The 25,376-nt window shown below is 36.2% G+C and overlaps 6 protein-coding genes and 2 non-coding genes across 19 annotated transcripts; 4 read left to right on the plus strand and 4 right to left on the minus strand.

Annotated features, from left to right (window-relative positions):
- Positions 1-1,586: 1,586 nt before the first annotated feature.
- On the plus strand, positions 1,587-4,575 carry LOC106411610. Of its 12 annotated transcripts, none has more exons than XM_013852400.3 (9): positions 1,587-1,829; positions 2,400-2,503; positions 2,799-2,951; positions 3,079-3,184; positions 3,264-3,458; positions 3,530-3,680; positions 3,767-4,050; positions 4,159-4,263; positions 4,363-4,575. In XM_013852400.3, exons 2-9 carry the CDS (start codon positions 2,489-2,491, stop codon positions 4,422-4,424), a joined length of 1,071 nt encoding a protein of 356 aa, XP_013707854.1. In that variant the 5' UTR covers positions 1,587-1,829; positions 2,400-2,488; the 3' UTR covers positions 4,425-4,575. The 12 variants fall into 12 exon arrangements, with proteins under 12 accessions (XP_013707854.1, XP_013707852.1, XP_048620845.1 ...); XM_013852398.3 differs by having other exon boundaries at positions 1,588-1,829; positions 2,790-2,951; XM_048764888.1 differs by having other exon boundaries at positions 1,588-1,829; positions 2,790-2,951; positions 4,174-4,263.
- Positions 4,576-4,817: 242 nt separating this feature from the next.
- On the minus strand, positions 4,818-9,315 carry LOC106413354 (FT-interacting protein 3-like). Its single transcript, XM_013854147.3, has 2 exons — positions 7,877-9,315; positions 4,818-7,786 (listed from the first exon to the last, which is right to left on the minus strand). Exons 1-2 carry the CDS (start codon positions 9,291-9,293, stop codon positions 6,810-6,812), a joined length of 2,394 nt encoding a protein of 797 aa, XP_013709601.1. The 5' UTR covers positions 9,294-9,315; the 3' UTR covers positions 4,818-6,809.
- Positions 6,085-6,155, plus strand: TRNAG-GCC. The gene has a single exon. It is a non-coding gene; the product is annotated as a tRNA-Gly (tRNA).
- Positions 9,316-9,840: 525 nt separating the features above from the next.
- On the minus strand, positions 9,841-12,748 carry LOC106413355 (RING-H2 finger protein ATL22). The gene is made up of 2 exons (XM_013854148.2): positions 10,681-12,748; positions 9,841-10,497 (listed from the first exon to the last, which is right to left on the minus strand). The coding sequence occupies exons 1-2, from the start codon at positions 11,357-11,359 to the stop codon at positions 10,058-10,060; spliced, it is 1,119 nt and encodes a 372-aa protein (XP_013709602.1). The 5' UTR covers positions 11,360-12,748; the 3' UTR covers positions 9,841-10,057.
- A 9-nt stretch (positions 12,749-12,757) lies between these two features.
- On the minus strand, positions 12,758-18,934 carry LOC106413356 (RING-H2 finger protein ATL22-like). Its single transcript, XM_013854149.2, has 2 exons — positions 17,805-18,934; positions 12,758-13,339 (listed from the first exon to the last, which is right to left on the minus strand). The coding sequence occupies exons 1-2, from the start codon at positions 18,466-18,468 to the stop codon at positions 12,888-12,890; spliced, it is 1,116 nt and encodes a 371-aa protein (XP_013709603.1). The 5' UTR covers positions 18,469-18,934; the 3' UTR covers positions 12,758-12,887.
- Positions 18,935-19,156: 222 nt separating this feature from the next.
- On the minus strand, positions 19,157-21,281 carry LOC106412029 (cytochrome b561 and DOMON domain-containing protein At3g61750). Its single transcript, XM_013852920.3, has 4 exons — positions 20,904-21,281; positions 20,428-20,827; positions 19,739-20,028; positions 19,157-19,673 (listed from the first exon to the last, which is right to left on the minus strand). The coding sequence occupies exons 1-4, from the start codon at positions 21,231-21,233 to the stop codon at positions 19,374-19,376; spliced, it is 1,320 nt and encodes a 439-aa protein (XP_013708374.1). The 5' UTR covers positions 21,234-21,281; the 3' UTR covers positions 19,157-19,373.
- A 759-nt stretch (positions 21,282-22,040) lies between these two features.
- TRNAA-CGC lies at positions 22,041-22,113 on the plus strand. The gene has a single exon. It is a non-coding gene; the product is annotated as a tRNA-Ala (tRNA).
- Positions 22,114-22,346: 233 nt separating this feature from the next.
- On the plus strand, positions 22,347-23,570 carry BNAC08G31680D (uncharacterized membrane protein YuiD). The gene is made up of 2 exons (XM_013852414.3): positions 22,347-23,157; positions 23,234-23,570. The coding sequence occupies exons 1-2, from the start codon at positions 22,555-22,557 to the stop codon at positions 23,405-23,407; spliced, it is 777 nt and encodes a 258-aa protein (XP_013707868.1). The 5' UTR covers positions 22,347-22,554; the 3' UTR covers positions 23,408-23,570.
- Positions 23,571-25,376: the final 1,806 nt, after the last annotated feature.

A 25,376-nucleotide genomic window follows, 5' to 3' on the forward strand; every position in this document is an offset into this window, starting at 1 on the left:
ACAACAACAATCAACAACTTGACCATCTAGGTGTATATATAGTTGTGGAAGTGTTTTGGACCTTAGAGTTGGCCTAACAAAAAGAATCCAAAAGTGTTGGATTTATACCGTAGATTTGAGCTTTGTCTACGTAAATGAACTGTTGGTGTCAAATCACATTTGGGAAGATTCAGTTAGTGTTATGTATGAGATGTTTTTCATTTGATTAAAAAGACGGTGAAAAATGAGTAACTCGACTAGTACTAGCAATCAGGAGATTTTGTTTGGTGCCTAGTGAGTGACATAACAATTTCTCATTAACTTAATTCATTTTCAGAATAAAAAAAATCGGACCACTCATTGTGATAAGTATCGAAGTAAAAATATCATTAGAAGAAAAGTGGTCCTTACCACAAATAATGTTATTCCACAGAGCAGGTGATGCCATGCTTTTATAGCGTCACTCGTCAGACTGACACAACATTTTACTTCGGTTGGTAAATTTTAAGCTAAAGCCGACCTTTATTTTCACTGTCAGAATTTCACCGTCTCAAGACGAAGGAACAAACGTCAATTTTACAAAACATACTTTGCGTGAGAAAGCGATCAAGACAGCCACGGCGTCCGGTGGCGCGTCCGCGCGCGTACCGGCGCCGATGGCTCTCTTCCTTGTTATTCCGCTCAAATCTGCGTGAGTTTATTCCGATCTGTCGTCTCTCTCCGACATGCGCGCGGATCTGGGTTAGGGGTTTGTACCGAGAAGATCGGTTCTCGGCAAATCTTCTTCTTCTGGATACGCGGCGAGGAGAGAGGAGATAAGACACTCAGATCTCCTTTTCAGAGGCGTTTTGATCCGGGATGTAGAGGCTTACACAGCTCTTGCATCACCGATAAAGCTCCCGGGTTGTGGAGGCTCCTTTAGCTCTGTGGCGCCGGTTATGTTTCCGGAGCGTGGAGGCTCTTACAGATCCATGGCTGCCGGCTTTTGCTTCCTTATTTTCTTCTAGGGTTTACTTACTGTAGTTTCTTGTGTCGTTCACTGGTTAAGTCAAGTTGGGTTCAGGTTTGTTGGATGAGTTTCTCGTCGGAGGACGATGGAAGCTATCCGGAGCAAAGGTTGTTGCTTGAGCAAAGCCTCCTTCTTGGTCCTCGTATTGAACTCTGGCGGATGAGATCTCGGTATCGATTGATCCTCTCCGACATTAGGCGGTCCTGGGAGGTTTGGCGTTCGTGGTGAAGAAGGTGAGGAGTCTATGGGCTCCGGTGAAGCGTGGTGAATCGATGGGTTATTCTCCGGTGGTTGTTGAGTTGGTACGGTTCGCGTGAAGGCGGCCGACATCACTCCTTCTCTCTTGGGCCGGTGTAGCCGTGTGGGCTTACGGTTTCGTTTGTTTTGTTTGGTTGCCCGTTTAGTGTTGTGGGCTTTTGTATTTGGGCTTCGGCCATTGGGCTTGGCCCGTATCTTTTAATAAAATAAAAACTTGACGGAAAAAAAAAAAGAATTTCACCGTCTCTTTTAAAGTTACTGTAGGATATATATATATATATATATATTTAGTTTACTTGTCCAGTAAAGTAGTCAACTGTATGTATATATATACATACTATTTGTTTTTGCATTTTACATTTACTGACTTTACTGCATATTGCTCTACAAATTTTCAGAAAGCTTTTGTTGTTGACTCTCGCTGTCTCACTCTCAAGTGGTATTCTAGGTCACAAATTATGGTTCGCTGTTTCAGTGCTCTTACGAATTGTTGAGAGACTCGTTTCGTGATATTTTGGATTTAATCAATTCGTCGACTTAACTACTTTGTTTTCAAGATTAAGATTTAAGGGTTCGAGGGAAGGTGAGATTCGCTGCTGAGATCTTTTTGCTTTTAAAAAAAAATTGTTCAATAATTTATTGGTAATTCATTAAGCTCTTGTTCTTGTTTTCTAGTTCCACAAATGGCAAACGTTTCTAAAATTCTTTAATCTAAGGTTCACTTAATTCACGTATCTGAATTCCATAATGGATATAATCTGCATAGATTATCACATTTGTTTTACAAGTTGGTGAGTTTATTGCTTGTTATCTGGTGTTGTTGATGATGTCAATGTGAAACAATTTTAGATACAGTGGGGATGAACTATTTTTCTTTTGTGTGGAACTTTATGAAATATAGTTTTTAATTATTATATTAGATAGATTCTGTAATGTGCTTGCTTGCTTGGGATCTTGAACCCTATTATACACTTTTTGAGGGATTCACTTTTCATGCTTGTTTGACATGTAACAAATTCACTGTGGGAAACACTTTATATTCACTGTTGTTTAGGTATTAGTGTGCAAAGGAGAACTATGGCCTACGCCTAATTGTTTATTTTGCCTTGTTATTCTTTGGTTTTAAAAAAATTATAAACAAAAACTGATCAAGGTGTTGAGCTCTATGGACTGCGTTGTTGTAAATGCTGCTACAGGCAAGAGTTCTGATTGAATGATGCTTGCACTTTATATTTATCAGTAATGAAGAACGGACAGGTAACATGTTCTTCTAAGATACAACTCTTCTACCTTTTATTGTCTTTGTTTTTTACTGTCTTTTAGTGTTCTTTGAAACACAGTAATTAATTTGTCCTATTATTCACTTAAGAAATTGATCGATGGATTAGATCAGTATATATATTCATATAGGAAGTTGGACAATGATTAATTTTGTTTACCAGTGGTCTAATAAGACTAAGCCTCTGTCTCAGTATTTGTAGACTTTTTTTTTGTTCCCAAATAAGTTAAAAATATTTTGGAATAAGTATTATCTCAATTATAGTGCGCACAGGAACTAGTACAATCTTCCACTCAAGTTTCACATGAGAACCAAGACGAACATAAAATTAACCAATCAGTAGATGCTCCTCCTATACAAGATGCTGTTTCTGTATCTGCTTCATGCAATGACAGTAGGAAAGTTTCAAGACAAGATATTGAACTTGTAAGAACAATATTTGACCTCCTCCTTGTTATTTCAACTACAAAAAAAAAAGGCTTTACCTCTTTCTGTTTCTCTGCTTATGTGTATGTATGTGTGTAACATCTGATGATATACATGATTGATGTAGGTCCAGAATTTGATAGAAAGATGTCTTCAGTTGTACATGAACAGAGACGAGGTCATGAAGACCCTCTTGGCTCGAGCAAGGATAGAACCTGGATTTACAAGCTTGGGTGAGCATTTGATGTATGCAGTAGTTAATTGCATTATTAGCAACGATGAAACATCAATGAGAAGTCCATTGTTGATCAGTTTGGCAGAAACTGGAAGAAGAAAACGCAGACTTCTTCAGGGCTTATTACATCAGGTTAAAACTGAAGAAGCAGATAATTTTGTTCAATCATTTGCTTGAGCACCAGTACCATCTCATGAGGTATCCTCCTACTCATGTACCTCCAAAGATTTCTCTAGCACCTATACCAAACGGAATGCATCACATGTCACATGGTAAATAAGTCTATATGCAATTACAAGTAAAAAAGTTTTGGTTACACTATTGTTGTTGTTTCGTAGTACAGTAGTTACCACCATGCCAATGGGATATCCTGTACTACAACATCCTCAAATGCATCCTCATATTGATGCAATGGGAATGTCAAGCTGCCATGTTGTTAATGGAGTCCCTGCACCTGCTAATTTCCAACCATTAAAGATGAACTCAACGAATGAGTAAGAAGAACCAACAATCTCACTCGTTTATCCAGTTCATGTCTTAACTTTTTTTTTTTATAAAAATATCTCTCTGTTATTTTTAGTATGGTGATTGATACAAAGGTGGAAGATGCAACAACTCTTCAAGTTATTCCACCAAACAGTGGTGGGATGGCAGTGAGTCCAGCTTCTGTGGCATCAAGTGGACACTTTCCATTTGATGCTTCAGATATGGTAATGGACGCTTCAGTGCTTGATTCCGCGTTCACCTCTGAGGTTGGAGGAGAAGGAAGAGCTGGGAGTGCCGGAGATTCACTCAGGTCATTTGATCAGATTCCCTGGAACTTCAGCCTTTCTGATCTCACTGCAGACCTGTCAAACTTGGGAGGTAAGTTGCAATTGTACATTCTCTTTTTTAATACTTTTGGGAGGTAAAGTTTCAGTTGTACATCATTTTTGTGTTATGTTTATAACAAGAGCTGGTTGCTGGATAAAGATGTGTATGTTGCAGAGTTAGGAGGCTTAGGAAACTATCCAGGCTCTCCTTTTCTTCCATCTGATTCAGAGATTTTGCTTGATTCTCCTGACCATGAGGACATAGGTGAACTACTACTACTAACTGGTCTCTTGAAAGCCAAACGAAACAGAGTCAAACTGAACTAGATTCACTAATCTTTCTTGTTTTGCTTTGCATCAACAGAGGAGTTTTTCGTGGATGTGCCTGGACCTCCTTGTTCTAATTCAGATGAAGAGAAGCCTTGAATTGAAAGGGAAAACGGCTATACATAATAATAATCTTCTTCAGAGAAACACCAAGCATTGTTTTTTCTTTAAGTAACAAATATAACTACTACTGTTATTATAACTCAAAAGTACTTATGAATAAAAAAAAGGGGTTAGAATGAACCTAAAAGAGGATGTACAACAAGTTATCAGCATCAGAGTTTTCTTTACTTTTCGATGTTTATAATAACGAATGCTTTACACTGAGGTCACTGATTCATGTTGTATCTTTTCTTGAGTTTTTAATGCCTAGCGCGTTATTAGAGCCAGGACCTCCTCGCTTGGCGTACAAGGAACCAGCTGCTGATACATGAGAAGGCAAAGAGACGGTTGCAGAGAGAGAGAGAGGGTGGAAGTTAGTGGTTCCCAACGAACCAATAGAGAGCCCATTTCAGGTTGCAAAGAAGAGTATACTTGAGTGCTTTGGTCCAATTCTCTGGCTTGTTGAAGCTCTGCGTTATTGAATATGTCATTTTCGATTTGCAAAACAAAAGATATATACGTGAGATTTTACATGGAGATGATAAAGATGATGGTAACGGGAGAGTGTGGACTGTGGAGTGGACTTGTACTTGAATGGGAAGGGAGTCTGATCATCACACAATGCAGAAGAAAGCAAATACTAGAATATGCACACTGTGAGCTACTTACAGTTCATAAGGCTGTTGGTACTGCTTTCCACAATTCTAGGATAACTCTCCATAGGCTGTATTTTTGACTCCACATCTTAGAAAGCGTTGATGGTTAAGGATAAACTTCATAAACAGTACGTAAACAGTATCAAACACAGGAAACAAAAAAAAAAAACAATAAGGATACTGAAAATTTGGCCGGAAATAGTTAGTTGCACTTGCACATAGTGTGAAGGAGAAGACAGGCTTGACCCCCAAGCAGCAGCATTTATCTCATCCCACTCAACCTAATAATGTTTTAGACTTTATATGAACAGGAAGAGGTCACGTACAAAGAAGGTTGCAAAGCTCTTACCGCTACTTTAGGGAGTCGAAATTTTTTAACCGTACCAAAATCTCCATCATGAAGGCATCATCAATCAGTACATTTGTTTTGTTTAGTAACTCTAAATGTGCTTGTGAAACTTCAATCTTTGCCAAAATTCTTGCATTGCCTTCCCAGAAGACCCACGAGGAGGAATGGCTTGAGGTTGAGGCTTGTGTGTAGGTAAAACAACAAAAGAGTTGTCCATGCGTGTGTTGAGCCAAGAACACTGTTGGTTCCATGGATTGAAGAGCCTTGTATTGCATTGCTGCTGGATGTAACAAGTACAATTCATTTTTTTTAATAGCACGATGTCACTCGGACAAGAAGGCAAATGTATCTACAAATTCATTACACGACACAAGTCTGTCTGATTCTGAAAAAAACGAGAGGAAGAAGGGGAATCAGTGAAGAACTTGCCGGCGTAGGAATCGACGCCGACGATGGTAACTAGTGAGTGGTGAAATTTCTTGCAGACCCATTTAGGAAAGGCTCTAGCTTTTATCTTGATCCCCCTCTTTCCTCATCTCTCCGGGAGATCAAATTCGATTCAAAGCTGATGTGTGATGAAGACGATGATATATATAAACTTGCAAGAAAGCTGGGTCACAAGTACATTTTAATTTTCCTTCGTTATCAATAAGCACCAGTGGTCTAGTGGTAGAATAGTACCCTGCCACGGTACAGACCCGGGTTCGATTCCCGGCTGGTGCAATTATTTTGCCTTGCAACTTTTTTGATAGTTTATTGGGCTTTACTATCTACAGCAGTCCTGATAGATGATTTCCATCTTTTTAGTTACTGCAGAGTTCTAGTACATTAACTAACGTCAATTCCTAACATATTTTTGAGTTAATAAACGCCGTCTACCATCACAGCTAGTACTGAAGTCACAGACAAGGAAACGAAAAAGCTGTAAATCTGTAAAATAAGATAAAACAATGTATGATTGCAGCATCCATTCTCTCTATGGTTGGTTCCTTCCCTCCCTTGGAACTTTCAGCTGACCACTCGAACTCTCAGCAATTACAGGGTCTAAAACCAGAGGATATGATCAGAAAATGAAGTACAACACTTCAAAGACAAACATCTAAACAGTAATCAAATATATTCTATAGATTGAGAGAGTTTGCCATAATGGCTTGACGTCTTATTAGTAATATGACCTTTTCTCCTATATAAATCAGTTTATCATATAATGTGTAGAATATATTTTCAATCATATAAATTAGTTATTACTAATAAGGCTTCAAACACCAATGCCTAATACATGAATAAGAAAAAAACCCATCGACCTAGAAACCGTCAATACAAAAGCAAAAGCAAAACAGAAAAAAAAACAAAACAAAATCTTTGACAAGGGAGGGGTCACATCATGAGGTGTTCTTTGTTAGGCAATCTTCTGAAGAAGTTCTTGAAGGCAGAGGGCAGATCCAACCGATTAAACGTGAAGTTAACCCATTTAAAAACAAAGACGGTAATGAAAGCCTTAACCAGAGACTCCAACGAAAAATAGTAATAGACGAGCAAGACCGGGTAAAGCAGGGCCAGGACGCAAATCAACACGACTTTATTGCTCGTACATAACATCCAAAGCGCGTGAAACCTTTCGAACTGTGACGCAGCTTCCCCCGAAAACACCATCACCTCCGCACCACTAGCTTTCAACCTATCGTACCTCATCTTGAGAACCTGCGGGTCGACAGCCGACGTCGCGTCGAACTCCTCGGCTATCTCGTCAAGCGCCTGCGTGTCGTCGAGTTTCTCGAGCCTCGAGAGCTTCACGTCGAAGAGAACCAAAGGAGGAGGAGGACCAGTACCATTCCTCGTCTTGTAATATTCCACCAAGACCTTGATCATTACGTAAACACTGAATGACACGAGGCAATACGGATATAGATAAACCACCAACCACAGCGTTAACGGCGGCAGCAACCAAAGAACACAAAAACAGACAGCAAACGTGATCCACTTCGGAGTGTTATCTGTCGTGGACCTGACCTCTGCATCTAACCGACCATACTTGCTTGACAGCCACGTAAAGAAGTCATAAAGCCTGTCGACATTGGCTTTGGTTTTTCTCATACTGAAGTTATTGTTCTTCGGCGACAACATATCCTTTACGACTTCGTTTCTCAATGGCGGCTCAGTTCTCGCCAGGTTCTGACAGTTCACACCGACAGCTAACTCTCGCAGACGGTCGATCTGAGGCAACGATATTGGAGACTTGTAGTGAGACTTGGGTAGCAGCAAACGGAAAGGAGCCGTAGCAAACGCGTAGGAAGGTGGAAAGAACGTTAACGTTGGCGGTGGACAAGCGCAGCGAACCGCTAGCTGAATCTCACCTGGATGGCCGCCGAATTAATATGAGATTTTAGAGTTATAAATATTAAATAAAATTAAAAAATCCTAATTTAAATGCTTCTTCTATTCACCTGTTGTCTTTAACCCTTCTTTACCTAACACCAAGATCGGATAAGAACCAGTGTAGATCCTGTTCCATTGAAGTAAACTCAATGGGATCCTCACTTTCCCGACCGGAGCATCGTTTTCTTTATCGATACTAAAGATCTGTTGGTTGTCGTAGACTCCAAGCGTTAAGACAGTGCACTTCTCGTATATGTCCCAAGAATACTGCTCGTTCCACTTAGGCGACTTGTTATTGACCACGGTTCGAGTCCTGGCCCATTTATTACCATACTTGGCCACAACATAAGCGTTCCTGTCCTTTAAGGCGTTTTTCGCGCGAGGTAAACCGGTTGCACCAAGAATACCAACCTCTAGCTTCCCTAACGTACCGGGCCATAACCCTTTTGCGAAAGCTCGGTAGTCACTACAGTATTGGGTGCATTCATCAAAGACGTGGTAGGACTGATCAGTGGCTAGCTTCATCTTGAGTCTGCCGGCGAACCGCCTCGTGTCGCCTTCCGGTTGGATCTTACCACCCGGTTTAATGTCGTAGAACAGTGTCGACGCGGCTCCTGGAACTTTAACCGCAGTCATCTCTGACAGCTTCGTTTCTAATGTTCCTATGCATTGATCGTGTGGGTCTTTGTTGAGATCCCATAGTTGTATTTTGACCGTTCCGTCTAACGACTCTGATGCTACAAAGATGAGATCTTGGTTCCACGACGGGTTCTTGCTTTCGATTGGCTTGGTTTTTAAACGGACTTGATCTAGAGTTGCCGACACGTAAACGTTAGGTGTTCGGTCTCGATCGTTGGCAATCAAATCATGACCTGAAACAATCGTAACCCTAACGTAACAGAGCCTTGGAGCTAGGTATAGCTTAGGTCGCGTGTTTTTCTCGCGACTAGCACTCACAGTAGACGCGTCGGCAAACCAAGCGTTTGAGTAAACCTCATCGGCTTGTGTACCGAACCAAACCGACATCAGCAACTCCATGTGGTAACCTTCCACAGTGCTCGGTATAGGGTACCACTGAGGAGCCATTCTTGCATCGGGAGGAACCCTAGACGGAATATCCGCAGCCACCTTGAAGTTTTGCTTGCCGATCAAAGTATTGTTAGGAAACTGACCGTCTTTTAGGGCAACGGACAAGACATCAGCTGTAGATTTGTCGAAAGCAAAGACTTGGTTCCAGGCCCCGCTTGGTCCCATTGGTAGATCTCTGGTAGAGGATTGGTAGTTGCCGAGAGTGATCTCAACGATAGGTTTACATGCGTGGGTGATAGGGTTTAGGACAGATTTGTTGATGGTTTTGATTACTTCTACGTAAAGAAACTCCATTGGCTCGACGAGGTCATGTGAAGAAGTTGGGCCGTTAGGGTTTCGAGTTCCTCTTTCTCCTCCGAGCTTCGGAGAGATTTTCTTAACGGCGAACTCAGCCATATCTGTAACAAAACCAAGAGATAGAAGAGAGATGAATACAAAGAACAAAATGATTCTATATACACAAATAAATTTTAGAAATTGAGGAAACACGTTGAATTCGTTAATATTGCTGAAAGACCTAATTTGGACGCTAAACAAAAGTCATATTACTATTTACTACTAAACATAAATCCTCTTAATTCTTGACCCTTTGACCGCTAACATTGTTTAGAAGTTCTGAGTTACTTCTTGCACAAGAAAGATCACAGGGAGTTAAAAAAAAACTAATGATGACGAACCTTTGTCTGCTGATACAATGAAGAAGTTGAGTATAGGTTTAAGGCTTGATTAGTCCGTTTGATTATACATTATATATACATACAATGATACAATAACTAGAGAAACCTAAATTAAAGAAATGGAACAATTCCCACTTTGCATGGACTATGAAGAAAGTGTAATTAATGTAGATATTTATATGCAATATTATATTTCCTCAAATCGCTCATAAACTTTCCCAATATTGAAACTTTACCGAATCTTCATAAATCCGTTATTGAGTTTTGCAAAATCGATGTGTACGCAGTATTGTATTTGGGCTTCATTTGTTGAATATTTCTTAATTAAACATGGTGCTTGGGATTCGTTTTAACCCATTTTAAGCTATATATTATGATCAGCGAATGCAGAATTCATTAAAATTCAACACAACCTTTAAAAACTTTTTTTGAGAATCCAAATTATATATACAAACGCTACAAAGTTAATTCATACATACAAAGTTAGTTGCAGTACCCTTCACGTGCGGGAGAGGGATTGCTCCGACAAACCGGACACGAACTATGCAACTTGAGCCACGCATCGATACATTCAGCATGGAAACAATGTTCACATTCTGGTAAGCACCTAACGGTATCTTTAGTTGCATATTCCGACAAACAAATGGAACATACAACATCATTTGACCCGGTCGGGAGTCTCTTACTCTCACCTAACTCAACTTTCTTGTATGACTCGATCGTAGACTCATCCAGACCCGTCCTCGTGATGACTTGGACGTCGCTTGCTGGCTCTGGTGTTACGGCCATGGCGTGTTGTATCTGGGAAGAGACTCTCTCAGAACTGCACAAGACAAGACCGACGCAGAAGCTCAAGGCGATGAGTGGGCCCATTAGAGAGAGGCAGATTATCTTTAGTACTTGTAAGCTTGTGTTGTGGAGTCCTGTTCTCAAAAGCAACAAAACTGGTCAACGGTGCAACTTGTCTCTAGTATTTGCCTATTTTAAGATGTGATTGATTAATTAATTAAAGTCAATGACTTAATGTGATTAATAAATGCCAACTTGAACAATTAACTAAACAAATTCCTTGGGGTTGAAGCTTTCCACCATTAATGGATTAGTACCTGGGTTTACAGAACTGAAGCATTGGACTTGGCGTGTGGTATTGTTTATAAATCCACATCTTGAACCACTCCTCTCACAATATCTACAATCCGGCGAGTCCCATTTGAGCCACAGGTCTTGTTGGTTGATGTCACCATGGAATGAATACGGAAGATGTAACGTCTTAAAGACATGACAAGAAGACGGCATCGAACTGACCTGTTCCAACTCCGTGACAAAGAAGGAGGAAGTGGAATTACCAAGGCACTGGATGGATCTGAAAGATGGTACGACGTTCTCGTCTTTAGGACAGATCAAAACCGTGTAGCTGCGAGGAAGAAACAGAGAAAAAGGAGACCCTGAAGCGTCAAAGCTGAGGAGCTGTCTGGCTAAGCAGCTATCCGGGTCGCTGAGTCGAATACGCTGCCTTCTATAATCGATCTCTTGGACAATAAATGGTTTGGATTTAGGAATCTCTAAGGCTGTCTCGTTGCGATCAGTACATAAGAGTTTGAATCCTGTGTGGCCACAGGACTCAGGTTGCTTGGGGGATAGCCAGAAAGGGAAACGGATGTCTATGTTCCCTCTTCCACAAGAAGAAGTGTAGCAAGGTTTTGGGTGTGAGGCGTTTAGAAGAGGGAAGATGAAGAAGACGAGGAGGAGGAGGAGAAGAAGAGGGGTTTGTTTTGAGAAGGCCATAATGTGGCATGGCACTAAGGGATAGGTAGAAAGAATTGTTATTGCTACTTATAAATTCATAGAAAAAGTCAGAACAATATATAATATACATGAATCTAAAAGTCAGAACAATATATAAAATACATGTATCTAATTTGGCATAGTTCTTCTTATATTCATTGACATCGATACGTGTTCTAATATAAAACTAGTTCAACTATCTCGCAGATTATTCTTACAAATCATGGCCCAGTGCAGCTTTTTAATTAGTTATATATATGTTACATAGAAGAGGAAAAGAATTTGCATACCAGAAACTTGAAGCTTTTTGATTGTGTAAGAGTAGTTTCCAAATTCCACTAATCTTACTTTTTTGCTAAGAATGTAACTATCATTAAAAAAAATGAACGTTGAGGTTTACAAGATGCGATTGAGATGTGATTAACAGACTATAAAACTTCTAAACTGAGCCAAAAAAGAACTTCTAAACTTGATTTCACAAACTTGATTTCACGGCAAAAAAAGGGTAATAAACATGGAAGCAAAAGCAGTCAAAACTAAAGCCATTCTGTTTGGAACCGAACATAACTACAAGTAACAGGTAACGATATAATCTTGAAAAGTTCAAGAGGAGATTGAACCTAGTCAATAAAGTGCATGTGTTTTGTATAGAACAAGTTCAATAACCTCTCAAATTATTCTTGCAACATACTGTAAAGTTGTAAAATTATATAATAAAAGAGAAAAAGGATTTGTATACCAGAAATACTCACGAGGCTCTGTGTGACTGGGATAACATACTGTGAGCGGGGACTCAGAGAAGCTGCTGGGAGATTCTGATGGGAACAATGAAATTAGCATTTAACAGCTTATTAACAAATCAACAATAACTTATTAATGTACATTATTAACAATTTAGTTCTTGAGTTTTGCAAAATCAATGTGTACTATTGTGTTTGGGCATCATTTGTTGACTTTTCTTAATTAAACATGGTATTTGGTCTATTAGACACAAAATGTCTCACATCGGTAGTTGAAAGAGATACTAAATAATATATAAGATGGAAGAGCCACTCCACTTATCACCAATTGGTTTTAGGTTAGAAGTTTATCTAGCTTAACATGGTATCATCATAGCCTGATCTACGCAGTCCAATCCGATCCACATCGATCTGGTCCAAAGTTGGCCCATCGATTCTTGCCCGAACATTCCAAAATTGACGCTCAAAGAGTCAATCATCTCGAATGGGCGTATTAGACACAAAGTGTCTCACATTGACATCGGTAGTTGGAAAAGATTATAAATAATATATAAGATAGATGAACAACTCCACTTATCACTAATTGGTTTTAAATTGAAAATCCATCTAGCTTAACATGGGTTTCGTTTTGGACCCATATCAAAACCCATATTAAGCCTAATATTATGGTCAGCGAATGCAGAATTGACTAAAATTCAACACAACCTTTAATAAACTTCTTTGAGAATCCAAGATTTCCAAATTATATATATAATTAAACGTTACAAAGTTAATTCATACATGCAAAGTTAGTTGCATCCTTCACGTATGCGAGGGAGATTTCTCCGACAAACCGGACACGAACTATGCAACTTAAGCCACGCATCGATGCATTCAGCATGGAAACAATGTTCACATTCAGGTAAGCACCTAACGGTCTCTCTGGTTGCGTATTCCGACAAACAAATGGAACATACAACATCATTTGACCCGGTCGGGAGTCTCCCACTCTCACCTAACTCAACTTTCTTATATGACTCAATCGTAGACTCATCGAGACCCGTCCTCGTGATGACTTGGTCGCTTTCTGGCACTGGTGTTACGGATCTGGAAACCCGGGCAGCCATTGCGTGTTGTATCTGAGGAGATACTCTCTCGGAGCTGAACATGACAAGACCGACGCAGAAGGTCAAGGCGATAATTGGTCCCACTAGAGAGAGGCTGATTATTTTTATTACATGTAAGCTTGTGGTGTGAAGTCCTGTTCTCAAAACAACAAAACGAGTCAAACGGGTGATACGGTGCAACATATGTATGAATAACTTTTTTTGAAACTAAGGATATATAATCTACTGACCAACCAAATTTCGGTGTAGACTTCATCACTGATCAATAAGTATATATATATCAATGTATTAGTAACATCCAACCAAATTTCTGTATGAATTTTATCATTGATTTATTTTGTAATCGTATTTGTCAGATCAGATTTTCTAACGGATTAGATTGTATTTTTAAAGTTTGTTGTGCTTTATTGATACGACGTATTATATCACCTTTTATGTTATTGTCTTTGATAAAGACATTCTCTTAATAAGATTTATACATATGTTGCACCGTATCATCCATCCGTTTGACTAATAAAACTTTTACATGAAAAATATAAGAGAATTTGGGGCTCCGTATAAATAACTTTTTTTTTGAAACTAAGGACATTCACCCGTTTGACTAATAAAACTTTTACATGAAAACTAAGGACATATGTAATGAATAATAAAACTTTTACATGAAAAAATAATAATATACTGTTACGACATTCTCTTATATTTTCTTATTCAAAGATGTGATTTATTAATTAACTAAAGTCAATGACTTAATATGATTATTACATGCAAACTCAAGGTTCTAAAAATCGGTCTAGTCGGCGCCTAGGCCCCCGCCTAGGCGGTAACTCGGTCCTATCCGAAACGATTTTCTTAAAATTCGATTTATACCGATTTATATGATTCAAATTGGTTTAAACTGTTCTAAATCGGTTAAAAATAGTTAAAATCGATTGAAAATTGTCTATATATATATTAAATTAAGCAATAATATTATTACAAATCTACAAATTTGTCTACTTTCTTCTGTTTTGTATATCTAATTTTGATAATTCATCACAATAATTTTATAATTAAACTTAAAATTAAAATATGTCATATAAATGTATAAAATATATAAAATAAATCAATAATTTGCTAACGTCTAGGTCTTGCCTAGGCCCCGAATAATCCGCCTAGTCGTTAGTCTCCTATAAAGCACCTAGTTACCGCTAGAGATTTTTAGAACGTTGTGCAAACTTGAACAATTTGTCGTTTAGTTAGTAATTAAACTGAAGAAGAGGAAAAAACAATTACTTGGATTTGAAGCTTTCCACAATTAACAGATTCTCTTAGAAAAAAAACTATCTACTTTATTTAAATAGATTCATTCAAAAATTTACCATACAAGAGTCTATAGTTAGACTACTTCATTATTAACTTGACTAATCAAATTACATATATTTAATATATTAAAATATAATTTTAATATAAGAGAAACCTTTGTTTACCGCGTTTATTACGAGATATGCCGTTATATTTTTAGTTTAGTTCCAATTATTCATTAAGAATATTATTATAACCAGGTAGAGACCTGCCTTTTTGCATAGGGTGGAAATATATGAAAAATAATAAAATTTCATTTACATTTTAGTTCATTATTTCTAATATATATTATATGAATATATATATATATATATTTGCTGATTTTATCATATGCATATATTACATTTAGTATGACTTGAGTTATGAATTTATATATAACACTATTTTGGCCTTAGCTATGTCAAAATGTAGATTTTGTATATGCAAGATTATGTGAACGATTAAATATGCTAAGAAGATATGATGAGCTGATAAACTGAAAGAAAATCGCTGGATCTTTGCAAACGGAATATTAATAACAAAAATATGCAGAGTTAATATTTGGATATGAGGAGTTACTACTTCGTGATAGTGCAGAATATTTGGTAGGATAAGAGAAATCAATTTTAATTCCATATTAGTTAACTTCTGAAAATCATGATTAAAAAAATAGTGCATTTATGTTAATTGGGAATTCAATGTAATTAATATCATTTTCGATCACTTTGTTCATATACCAATCATTTAAATTTTTTTAAAAAAATAATTCAATGTAACTAATATCATTTTCGATCAAATATAATTTAAAAAAAAATGTGTGTAAATATCATGTTTTTCTCAAAATCAACTATGTATTGTTAAGTCTTGCTACAATACATTTTTTCTCAAAATCAACTAGTTTTTTCTTGCTAAAAAACTTGTATTGTTAAGTCTTGGAAAAATAACTATAATCATAATTAAAATGCTACATAATAGTATTATTGTTAATAATAGATATGGCCAGTAGTATTTCTTGTAAATAGCTTAGTATTAGATATCTTGTTAGTTAAACGTAGTGAAAGAACATATCGACACTTAAGCAAAATGGCATTTATGTGATTATGTTACACATTTAAAGTTATTTAAAAAAAATGTTTCCCTATTAAAGTATTAATATATAGGGGATACAAATTTTGAACCATTAGTTATATCTAAGTAATCAACCAAAGTTATTATCAAATCTAACTATAGAGTAGTTTATATCTTTTGATTAATAGTGTAATTTATAGTACGAACCTACTATATGTGATATTGTGAGTTGTAGGCTTAGCAGTAAAAAAATTTTAAAATCTAATTTATATTTAAAAATAAATTTTATTAAAATATTATAGATTTTACTATTTTCTTGCTAATATTTAATATAGATTTGATATATATTAAATTAATTTGTATAAAACTAATAAAATGATATAAAATTATATAATTATCAAAACTTTAGTCTAAACAATACTTATAAAATTTGTAGATATATAAGACACTAATGTTCTCACGATTAGATATTTAAATTGTATAATTATACAAAATTAATAATATTTTTAAATTTGAAATGTTATATATGAATATATTTATTTTATAGATGATGTATGAGCTATTGTCATATTTAAAAAAAGTTTTCCTAAAAGAAATATCAATATTAAATGTAATATATGAATTATTACCATATTCTAATAAATTTGCCAAAAATATAAATCAACATTAAATGAAATTATCGAAGTCATATTTTTCCGGAAGCCATGTCATCAATTTCAGTAGTCATGTCATATTTGTTTTGTGAAATTAATTGTAAAGAGGACATGTGGCAAAATCACTTTTCAAATATAGGGTCCGATTGGTAATGGCTGTAGCTTTGAAATTTTTGTTGTAGAAAAAAATCTGTAGACTTTTTGCTGTGGCTTTAGATTTTAGTGCTGTAGAATTTTATGGAAAGCACTAAAAAATTGTGGTTATTTCAAGAGTTGTGGTTTCAAAAAAAAATTTAAAGCTTGATTGCTCTTAATTTAGTGCTGTAGAAATAAATAGGACTGTGGACAGCACCTACAGCGACTACCAATCACCCCCTATAGTCTAGGGGATATATTAGATATTAGATATGTTTCAATTATAATTGATTTCTCAAAATATTTTTATAAACTCTTAACTGTACTATACGATATTAGGTAAATTTCAACTATAATTGATTTTTCATAATATTATGTTGTATATTTTTTATACTGCCTATTCTCTAATACCATCTTTTTCAATATCATGTAAGTTATACTAAGTTATTTGATAAAATGGTATATTATATGTTTTGGAACTAAACTATTTAAATATATTTAAATAAAAAATTATTATACATTTATTCAAACCTAACAAATTCAAGCAACGTGCGTTTGAATTTTAACAATTTACAAATTATTTTAAGCAACATGCGTTTGAATAAAAGTCAATCTCAACTTATCAATTATTTAGATGTTTATTTGACTATCCTAGATTTTCTGAATTTTATTAAGCTACTAATATTTGAATATAATAAATCAATTTCTATAATAAATTCACTAATATATGCAACTTAATATAATCTTTTAAGTTATTTACATATTCTCTATTAAAATATATTAATATTCATGATTCAAAAATAAGATTTCTAAAAGATTATACTTACTAGGAGAAATAAAATTCAATTTCATAAAACATGCCAGGCATCAAATATATAATCAAATATATGTGTAAAAATCTAATATTTTAAATACTGTAGTGTCTCTGTTTTGTAAGATACTGATATTTTTTCAAAAATCTGATTTATTAGTATGTGAATTTATAAATGCAAGATTATTATTTTCTGGAAAATATATTCGATCGGCTCGGTCTTATAATTCTGAAAGCAAAAAAAACTATATTTTGGTCTTTTATTTACTGTAATTAAATTGGCTCAAACAAATTTAACAAAACCATTTTATTTATCAAAAATGTACTGTAATCTATTCTTATGGGCTATGGCATAATTACAATCTTTCAATTTCAAATATTTACATGTATAAATTGTTTACGATTTGATAAAATTGAAATAAATATTTGAAATAATAATGAAAGTTTACAATTTAGATTATATAAATAGAAAATATATACGCGCTAACTCTAGTAATATTTAAACTAGATGATGTCGTTTTAATTTTGGAAGGTTATAAAGTTTAAAGAAAGAGGGAAGAAATGAGATCGTTTTCTTTTAAGAGGAGAGAAATGAAATGAGATAGTTAGTACCTGAATATATAGAACCGAAGCAGTGGACTTGGAGGATGGTATTGTTTACAAATCCACATCTCGAATTAGTCCTCTCGCAATATCTGCAATCCGGCGAGTTCCATTTGAGCCACAGGTCTTGATAGTTGATGTCACCATGGAATGAAAACGGAAGACGTACTGTCTTGAAGATATGACAAGAAGACGGCATCAAACTGACCTGTTCCGACTCCGTGACAAAGAAGGAGGAAGTGGAGTTACCAAGGCAATGGATTGATCTGAAAGATGGTGCAACATTCTTGTCCTTAGGACAGATAAAAACCGTGTAGCTACGAGGAAGAAACATAGAAAAAGGAGACCCCGAAGCGTCGAAGCTGAGGAGTCGTCTGGCCAAGCATCTATCAGGGTCACTGAGTCGAATTTTCTGCCTTCCATAATCGATCTCTCGGACTATAAATGGTTTGAATTTAGGAAGCTCCAAGATTGTTTTGTTGCGGTCAGTGCATAAGAGTTTGAATCCTGTGTGACCACAGGACTCAGGTTGCTTGGGAGATAGCCAGAAAGGGAAACGGATGTCTATGTTCCCACTTCCACAAGTAGAAGTGTAGCAAGAATTTGGGTGTGAGGCGTTTAGGAGAGGGAAGAAGATGATGAAGAGGAGAAGGTTTTGTTTTCTGAGGGCCATAATGTGGCATGGCACTAAGGGATAGGTAGAAGAATTGTTAGTACTACTTATAAATTCATAGAAAAAGTCAGAGACCAATATATAATTTGGTATAGTCGTATTTAATGTTCGACCTAATTCTTATTATGGTCGTTAACATGATATGTGTTAATACAATAAAATAGTTCAACTATTCGCAGATTATTCTTACAAATTATAAGGTTGGCCTAGTGTAACTTTTTAAGTATATTTCTATATAATACATAGAGAAGAGGGGAAAAAATTGCATACCAGAAACTTCAAGCTTTTGGATTGCGTAAGACTAGCCCAGTAGTCTTTCTTATATTCATTTGTGCATGTGGTTTGTATAGGACAAGTTCAATAACCTCTCAGACTATTCTTGCAAAAATACTGTAAAGTTGTAAAGTCTATCTTAATAAAAAGAGGAAGGGGATTTGCATACCAGAAATACTTCAGAGGTTTTGTGTGAGTAACACGTTGTGATCAGGGGACTAGATTGGCCACAAACATGAAATATGAATATGTAACTTTGAAAGTAAATGATTTGATGTGTATGTGACACTAACCGTTATGTGAGTTTATGTTTATGTGAGACATGCATATAGCGTTTTCCTACATTAATATATAATCTTTACAATTGCTTAATTTGTTATACTATATTTAACTTCCATGGAACTCTCATTTCTCATAATAATAAAATGAAGTATATGAAAAGCAACCTTGAAAACTCCAATTTACAAGTCAAAATGACAAAAAAAAAGAGAGATTAAAAAGAAAATTAACAAAATAAAAAATTCCACCATGCTAATCTAAACAAACTTCACTCAGCAAAATTACTTCACCCCACAAAATCCAAAAAGGTATGTACATAAACAGAGGACTGACAAACGACAGAGGATCTTGAATCAGACACTACTAGTAGAACTTGGATGTGTCTCAAAAGAAGGAGGTGTGTGAGAAGAAGGTGAACCAATGGAGCCACGAATCCTGCATATTTCAAGAACAATAAAAGCAAGTAATGTCACCGCCAAAACAAACCCATATCCAATTTTCCATCCATCTTCTCCACTATTAGCCATTCTAATTCCAAGAACAATGTTCACTGCTCCAAAGAACAAAGAGATTCTCCCAATCCAATGATGATACCAATTCCAGTATCTCCTCATCTTTGTCTCCTTGTGCGGCCGCGCAAAGAAAGCCAAAACCTGCATAACATATCATAAGCATGCATGTTCAACTACAAAACGTAATCTAGACTTGATTCTCAAACCTGAAGAATGCTAAGGATTAGAAGAAAGATCCCAATGCCTCGATGTGCAGGTATATCTGGTTGGATCCTATTGTAAAGCCGAATCCCGAGAATAACAGCGGCTAAACCGAAGATAAAGCCGGTGAACTGAATACCGATGTGAAGATAATACCAAAGAGGGTCTCTATGTCTGAGATATCGCGCGAGGATTGCTCCTAGAGGAAGTAAGAAACCCCATCCAAGTATCGCCATTACTCCATGTTTAGTCTTCTCCGTAGAACCCGTCGTTTGCATGGACGTTACTCCATTTGCTGCGTTGACCAAGAAAGAACACATAATAACATAAGTATTGCAACTTTCCTATTGTAGTAAGATTGTGCATGTAAATATTTGTATTACACCATTTTAGTTTTGTTTCTTTATAATATATCATTCACAAGTTATATATGCACATGAAATATTAGTCTGCCAAAATATTTTCCAAACTATAAAAGCAAACGCAAAATACAGATTATTGAGAAGATAGAGTTACAATTTTGTTTTGATTGCACACACTAAAACATCTGTTAATTAATTTTCATGTGTAATTGCAAATGCAATCGCGTTTTTACGTTTCAAAACTAGTACAATTATAACGTTTTGTATTTACATGTTGGTTTTTGACAAAATAATTATGAAAAGCCAAAAAAAGTCATGACTAGATCATTTACCTTTGGAGAAGTCGACGATGACAGTAGTTTTATCATCATGCTTACTCAAACGACCCAGCTTCGAAGGATAAGCTGTGCTAAACGCTAGAATCACTGCTCTACGAGGGACTTTAACGGTAAACTTAACCTGAAAAGCCAAATAAATCATCGCTCCATGAAGAGCCACCACAGGAGGAACTTTCTGTAACTGTAACTCTCCCTGATCCGGCACAACTTGGTCTCTCTCTGTTCCTTGAAGATAGTACTGTTTGATTTTAGCATGACCCTTCTTCGTAATCCACCCCACCATCGCGCTCGATCCCACCATCCTCCCGTCTCTGGAGAATCCAACTCCGACCCACCCGGTCGTGTATAGAGCCGAGACTATGATCGTCATCACATTGTCTCTGTTTTCAGAGTACTGCCAAAAAAAAAGATTGTTTCTTTTGCCTGCTTTTGTGTGATGAATGTGTGAAGGAATGGCTTTTAAAGTTTACCCTTAAGACGAATGTGTTCCAGAGAGGTGTACACGGCATGGAGTCGGAGATGTTGCTGTACGGTGGTGGGAGGAAGTCAGATAAACGAGTTGCAAAACAGAGGTTTTGGGTTGAGTCGTTGATGAAGTTGACGTCATCTGCTAGTAGAAAAGGAAGATCTTGTCCGAGTAGAAGACAGAGGATGTAGAATCCGACGAGGGTTCTCATGGCCAAAGTTGGAGCAGAGAGACGAGAGGAGTAGAGATGGATGCAATTTTGGTGAGGAAGAAGACGAAGAAGAAGAGTGATTGAGTTTGGTGGTGAAAGTGGTTGAAGATGGCGATCAATCATAATCACCAAATTGGGTTTTTAATCTTTTCCTTCGATTGGATTCTGAGAAAGATGCTTGGAGTTGATGTTTCACTGGTGGAGTATAGGACACGCTATGTCCCCTCTGACACGTGAACCGACACAAATATACCAAAAGTAATATGCTTTTTGCCTGTTAAAACAATTGTCAATTGCTATATGAGGTTGAAAAAAATAATGAAATCTTTATAAAGATAATTGAGAATCTGGAGTTTTACTTTGCTTATTTTGAGGAAAAAAGATGACAGAGATGGGAGTAGGGTCGTAACTGGACCAGACTGGGAAGTGGATCAGTCATAGTCTGAATCATTACTCGTTAGGTACATTTGGTCAGTATGGTCCCTGAGGCGATATTGTAACAGAACTTAGAAAGAAAGTAAACTATAACAATATAAGTTAATAATTAAATAACTTTTCAGTTTAGTTTATAAAACTTTCATTAGTGTGGTACAAAAATCTTTGCTGCCTCAATGATTTTAGGTTTATCACCAATCATGTACAGACGTATTTAATTATTGTTTGTTTGTTTTTGTTTTTGGGTTACGATTTTGCATGTGTTAATGTTCATGTTTATTTTGTATTCTTCCATATGAAACCAACAATCTTCTATCATTTTAGAGAATTTATTTGTTGAGTATAAACGCCAAAAAATTTCCGTTTGTATCTCATATTTTCCTATATATTACACAGAAACATTTATTAGGAAATTGAAAATTTTGTATGTTTTAGAAATGTAAAAACAACTGTTTATTAGATTATTAATAGTTTAAACTAGACTGTAATCATCAAGGGGGTGTAGCTCATATGGTAGAGCGCTCGCTTCGCATGCGAGAGGCACGGGGTTCGATTCCCCGCATCTCCAATTTTAGAAATTTCTTTATTTTAACGCCTCTGCTTTGTCTTCTTTTTGCATATTCTCCATTGGTAAAGAGGCCTACCCACTAATAAAATTAGAAGGCCCAATATAAGACACTAGGCCCATAACACTTGATTAGTGATTAATTCTCTTTCGGACAGGAATGCGTTAAGAGTTGAGGACAAAGGGGGACAAAACTAGACCTTTATGTCCGAGTCACGACACTCGAGTGACACTTCCGTTAAAAAAAACGAAAACATTTTACATTTTCTTATCCACCACACGATTTCTATGCTAATCAGCTTAAGAATTAGATTAATGCAAGAAAATCTTTACCCCAGTTGGAGAATCTCTCTTGGCCAAGTCTCTAGAGCCTCTCCACACATTCAACTTGTAACTCTTTTTTTCTCTCTGTATGTCGCTTAAAAAGCTAAACAACTTTCTCTCATGGAGTCGCTGCTTACATCATCAAGCTTATCTCTTTGCGCTTCTTCTCCTCTCTCCTTCGTTAAGCTACCTTCTATCCACCACAACACCATCTCCTTCTCCTGTAAAGCCTCCTCGAATCCTACACCTGATTGCAATGCAAAGCTTAACACAATCATCAGAACGGTTAAAGGGCTTTGGATGTTGCGTTTTCGAGCTTACAGAGACGATACGGCGGCGTTTTCGGCCGGAGATTTGAAGCAGAACGGCGGTTTAGGGATTGCCCTTTTGAGCATAACGGCGTCTGCTAAGGTAAAGATCAGTCCTTTCGTGGCGACGCTATCGGCGAATCCGACGTTCGTGTCGGCTGTGTTCGCGTGGTTCTTTGCGCAGACGAGTAAAATGGTTATTAACTTCTTCATTGAGAGGAAATGGGATTTGAGTTTGTTGTTTGCTTCTGGTGGGATGCCTTCTTCTCACTCGGCTCTGTGTATGGCCTTGACGACCTCTGTTGCGCTTTGCCATGGCGTTGCGGACTCGTTGTTTCCGGTTTGTTTAGGGTTTAGCTTGATTGTCATGTATGATGCTATTGGCGTTAGACGTCATGCCGGTATGCAAGCTGAGGTAATGACACCAAATCTGCTTCTTTTTTGATCTACTGTGTTTATGACAATGTTGTCTTTTTTGTTGATCATGTCAGGTTCTGAACTTGATTATAAGGGACTTGTTTGAAGGACATCCCATTAGTCAAAGAAAGCTAAAGGAGTTGCTTGGTCACACTCCTTCGCAGGTTCTTGCAGGAGCATTAGTTGGTGTTGTGATTGCTTGCTTTTGTTGCCAAGGCCCACCTCGTCTCAACCTAAGATCTCATTAAGTTTTTTTTTTTCTTATTCGGTTCAAGTTCTGTATTAGTAGAAAAAAACTATGTGCTTTGAGTATTGCTTGGCAACATGATTTGGCTAAGATTTGTAGTTGTATCATATGTTGTGTTCAACTATAGAGAGAACTCTTGCAAATGCAATGATACCTTTGTTTCATGTGCCTCTCTTTTCTCTGTTTTTTTTTTCGGTTTGGTAATTGACTATTTAAACTCTCAATGACATGATAACAATGGTGTTAGTTTTTTAAGACAAGTTTTGGATACAAGCTCCTCCACTTTGCTGTTGTTCTTTCCAAATTCTTCCAGTGACTGGCAGTTCCACCTGAGAAGAAAAGAGCCATGTTCCTCTTTATTATTAGTCCATCATGACTGTCTCCCACTTCTAAACTGTAATTGTAGTTCCCTGCTCTTGAATATGTGTAGAGAGATGGAAGATTCACAAACATTGATCTCGCAGTCAAAGAGCAAGACCTTAATGACTCTTAAACAAATCATCATAACAGATATAAGTTTATTATATAGATGATTATGAAGTATGAATCATATGTAGTCTTACCCTACTTAACATCCATGTGGCATTTTTCACTTAATTTTCACTTGGATTAGACTTAACATAGCGATGGAGAAAGGTAATCGGTTCGAGGAAATATGATCTGAATATCTCGCCGCCGATTTAAAGGTTGAGTATGGGCTTTGTTTTCTGTTATGGGCCGTATTACAGCATATAAGTCAACTGGGCTTCTTGTGAGCTGTTAATAAATATAACTGGGACATTGTCTACTAATCTACTCTAGTCTACGAATGAATTACCTATAATTGAGCCATCTCTCATTAATAAGTACCCTATAAAACTCATCCGCATTTGGTCCTACTTCCCCTGTTTCCCAAAAATAAGACTTTATATTTTTTCTTTGTTCCACAAAAATACATGTTATAATTATTTTGAGATATTTTGTATATTCTTAAGAAATAGTAAATAAAAATATTTGAGTTGAATAAATATTAGGACTGATAGTTATCAGAATTTGTACAATTAAAATAAATAATAAATTTATTATATATAAAGATTCATTATATTTTTAATAAGCGTGAATATTTTAGAAAATAGTTTTTTTTTTTAAATGGACGGAAGAACCGAAGGTTTTGCGGAGACAAATAACGCGGAGGAAGAGAAGTTGAGGTTCATATTCAGAGAAAGAGATCATATATGTGATATATCTATCTTTATGGTCCCCTCTTGTCATATTATTGACATAAACTTTTATATTCCATTCACCCAAAATGTACCAACACAACTTTTTTTACAGTGTATGAACTAGTGTTTGAAATCAAATATGTATGTGTGCGTCTTTTGGCGGTTCTTTGCTTTCCATTTATAATTGTGACAGTTGATCAATCCCCTGTCGAAGTTGTCATCTACCTTTAACATCTAATTAGCTGAATCAAAATCGAAAACAATAAATGTATATGTATGCTGATTGTTGAGGAAAGCTTGGAATCTTACTCAACCATTTTAACTCACAAATAAAAGAGAGCAATAATGAATGAACAAAACCGAATCGCACATAAGTTAGTCCTAAATTAGTTAGGGGAACAAATGTTTCGGTTTTATAGATACGGATTTGAATGATTTGTTTTATTTTACTATGTCATTAAATTTGTGGGATGATGAAGTTCTTAAGTTCATTTTACATTTACGAGTAATGAAGTTGATGAATATAAATTGTATAATGCAAACTCCCACTTTTCATATTTGGTAATTTTGTATGATTATGCTCTTTATCTTATCATTCATTTTTTCTTGGTCATGTGAAATGACATCTATACTGGTACCAATCAATATATATCTTACAAAATCCCGGCCACGTATGTACGAAATTTACATAATGGTTTTAGTAAATTATGAAGAAAAACCATAAATGGACGTCCTACAAAATTAATGATCATATATCTTCCAAATAAA

The sequence above is a fragment of the Brassica napus genome, chromosome C8 (assembly GCF_020379485.1).
Source record: "Brassica napus cultivar Da-Ae chromosome C8, Da-Ae, whole genome shotgun sequence".
Classification (NCBI taxonomy): domain Eukaryota; kingdom Viridiplantae; phylum Streptophyta; class Magnoliopsida; order Brassicales; family Brassicaceae; genus Brassica; species Brassica napus.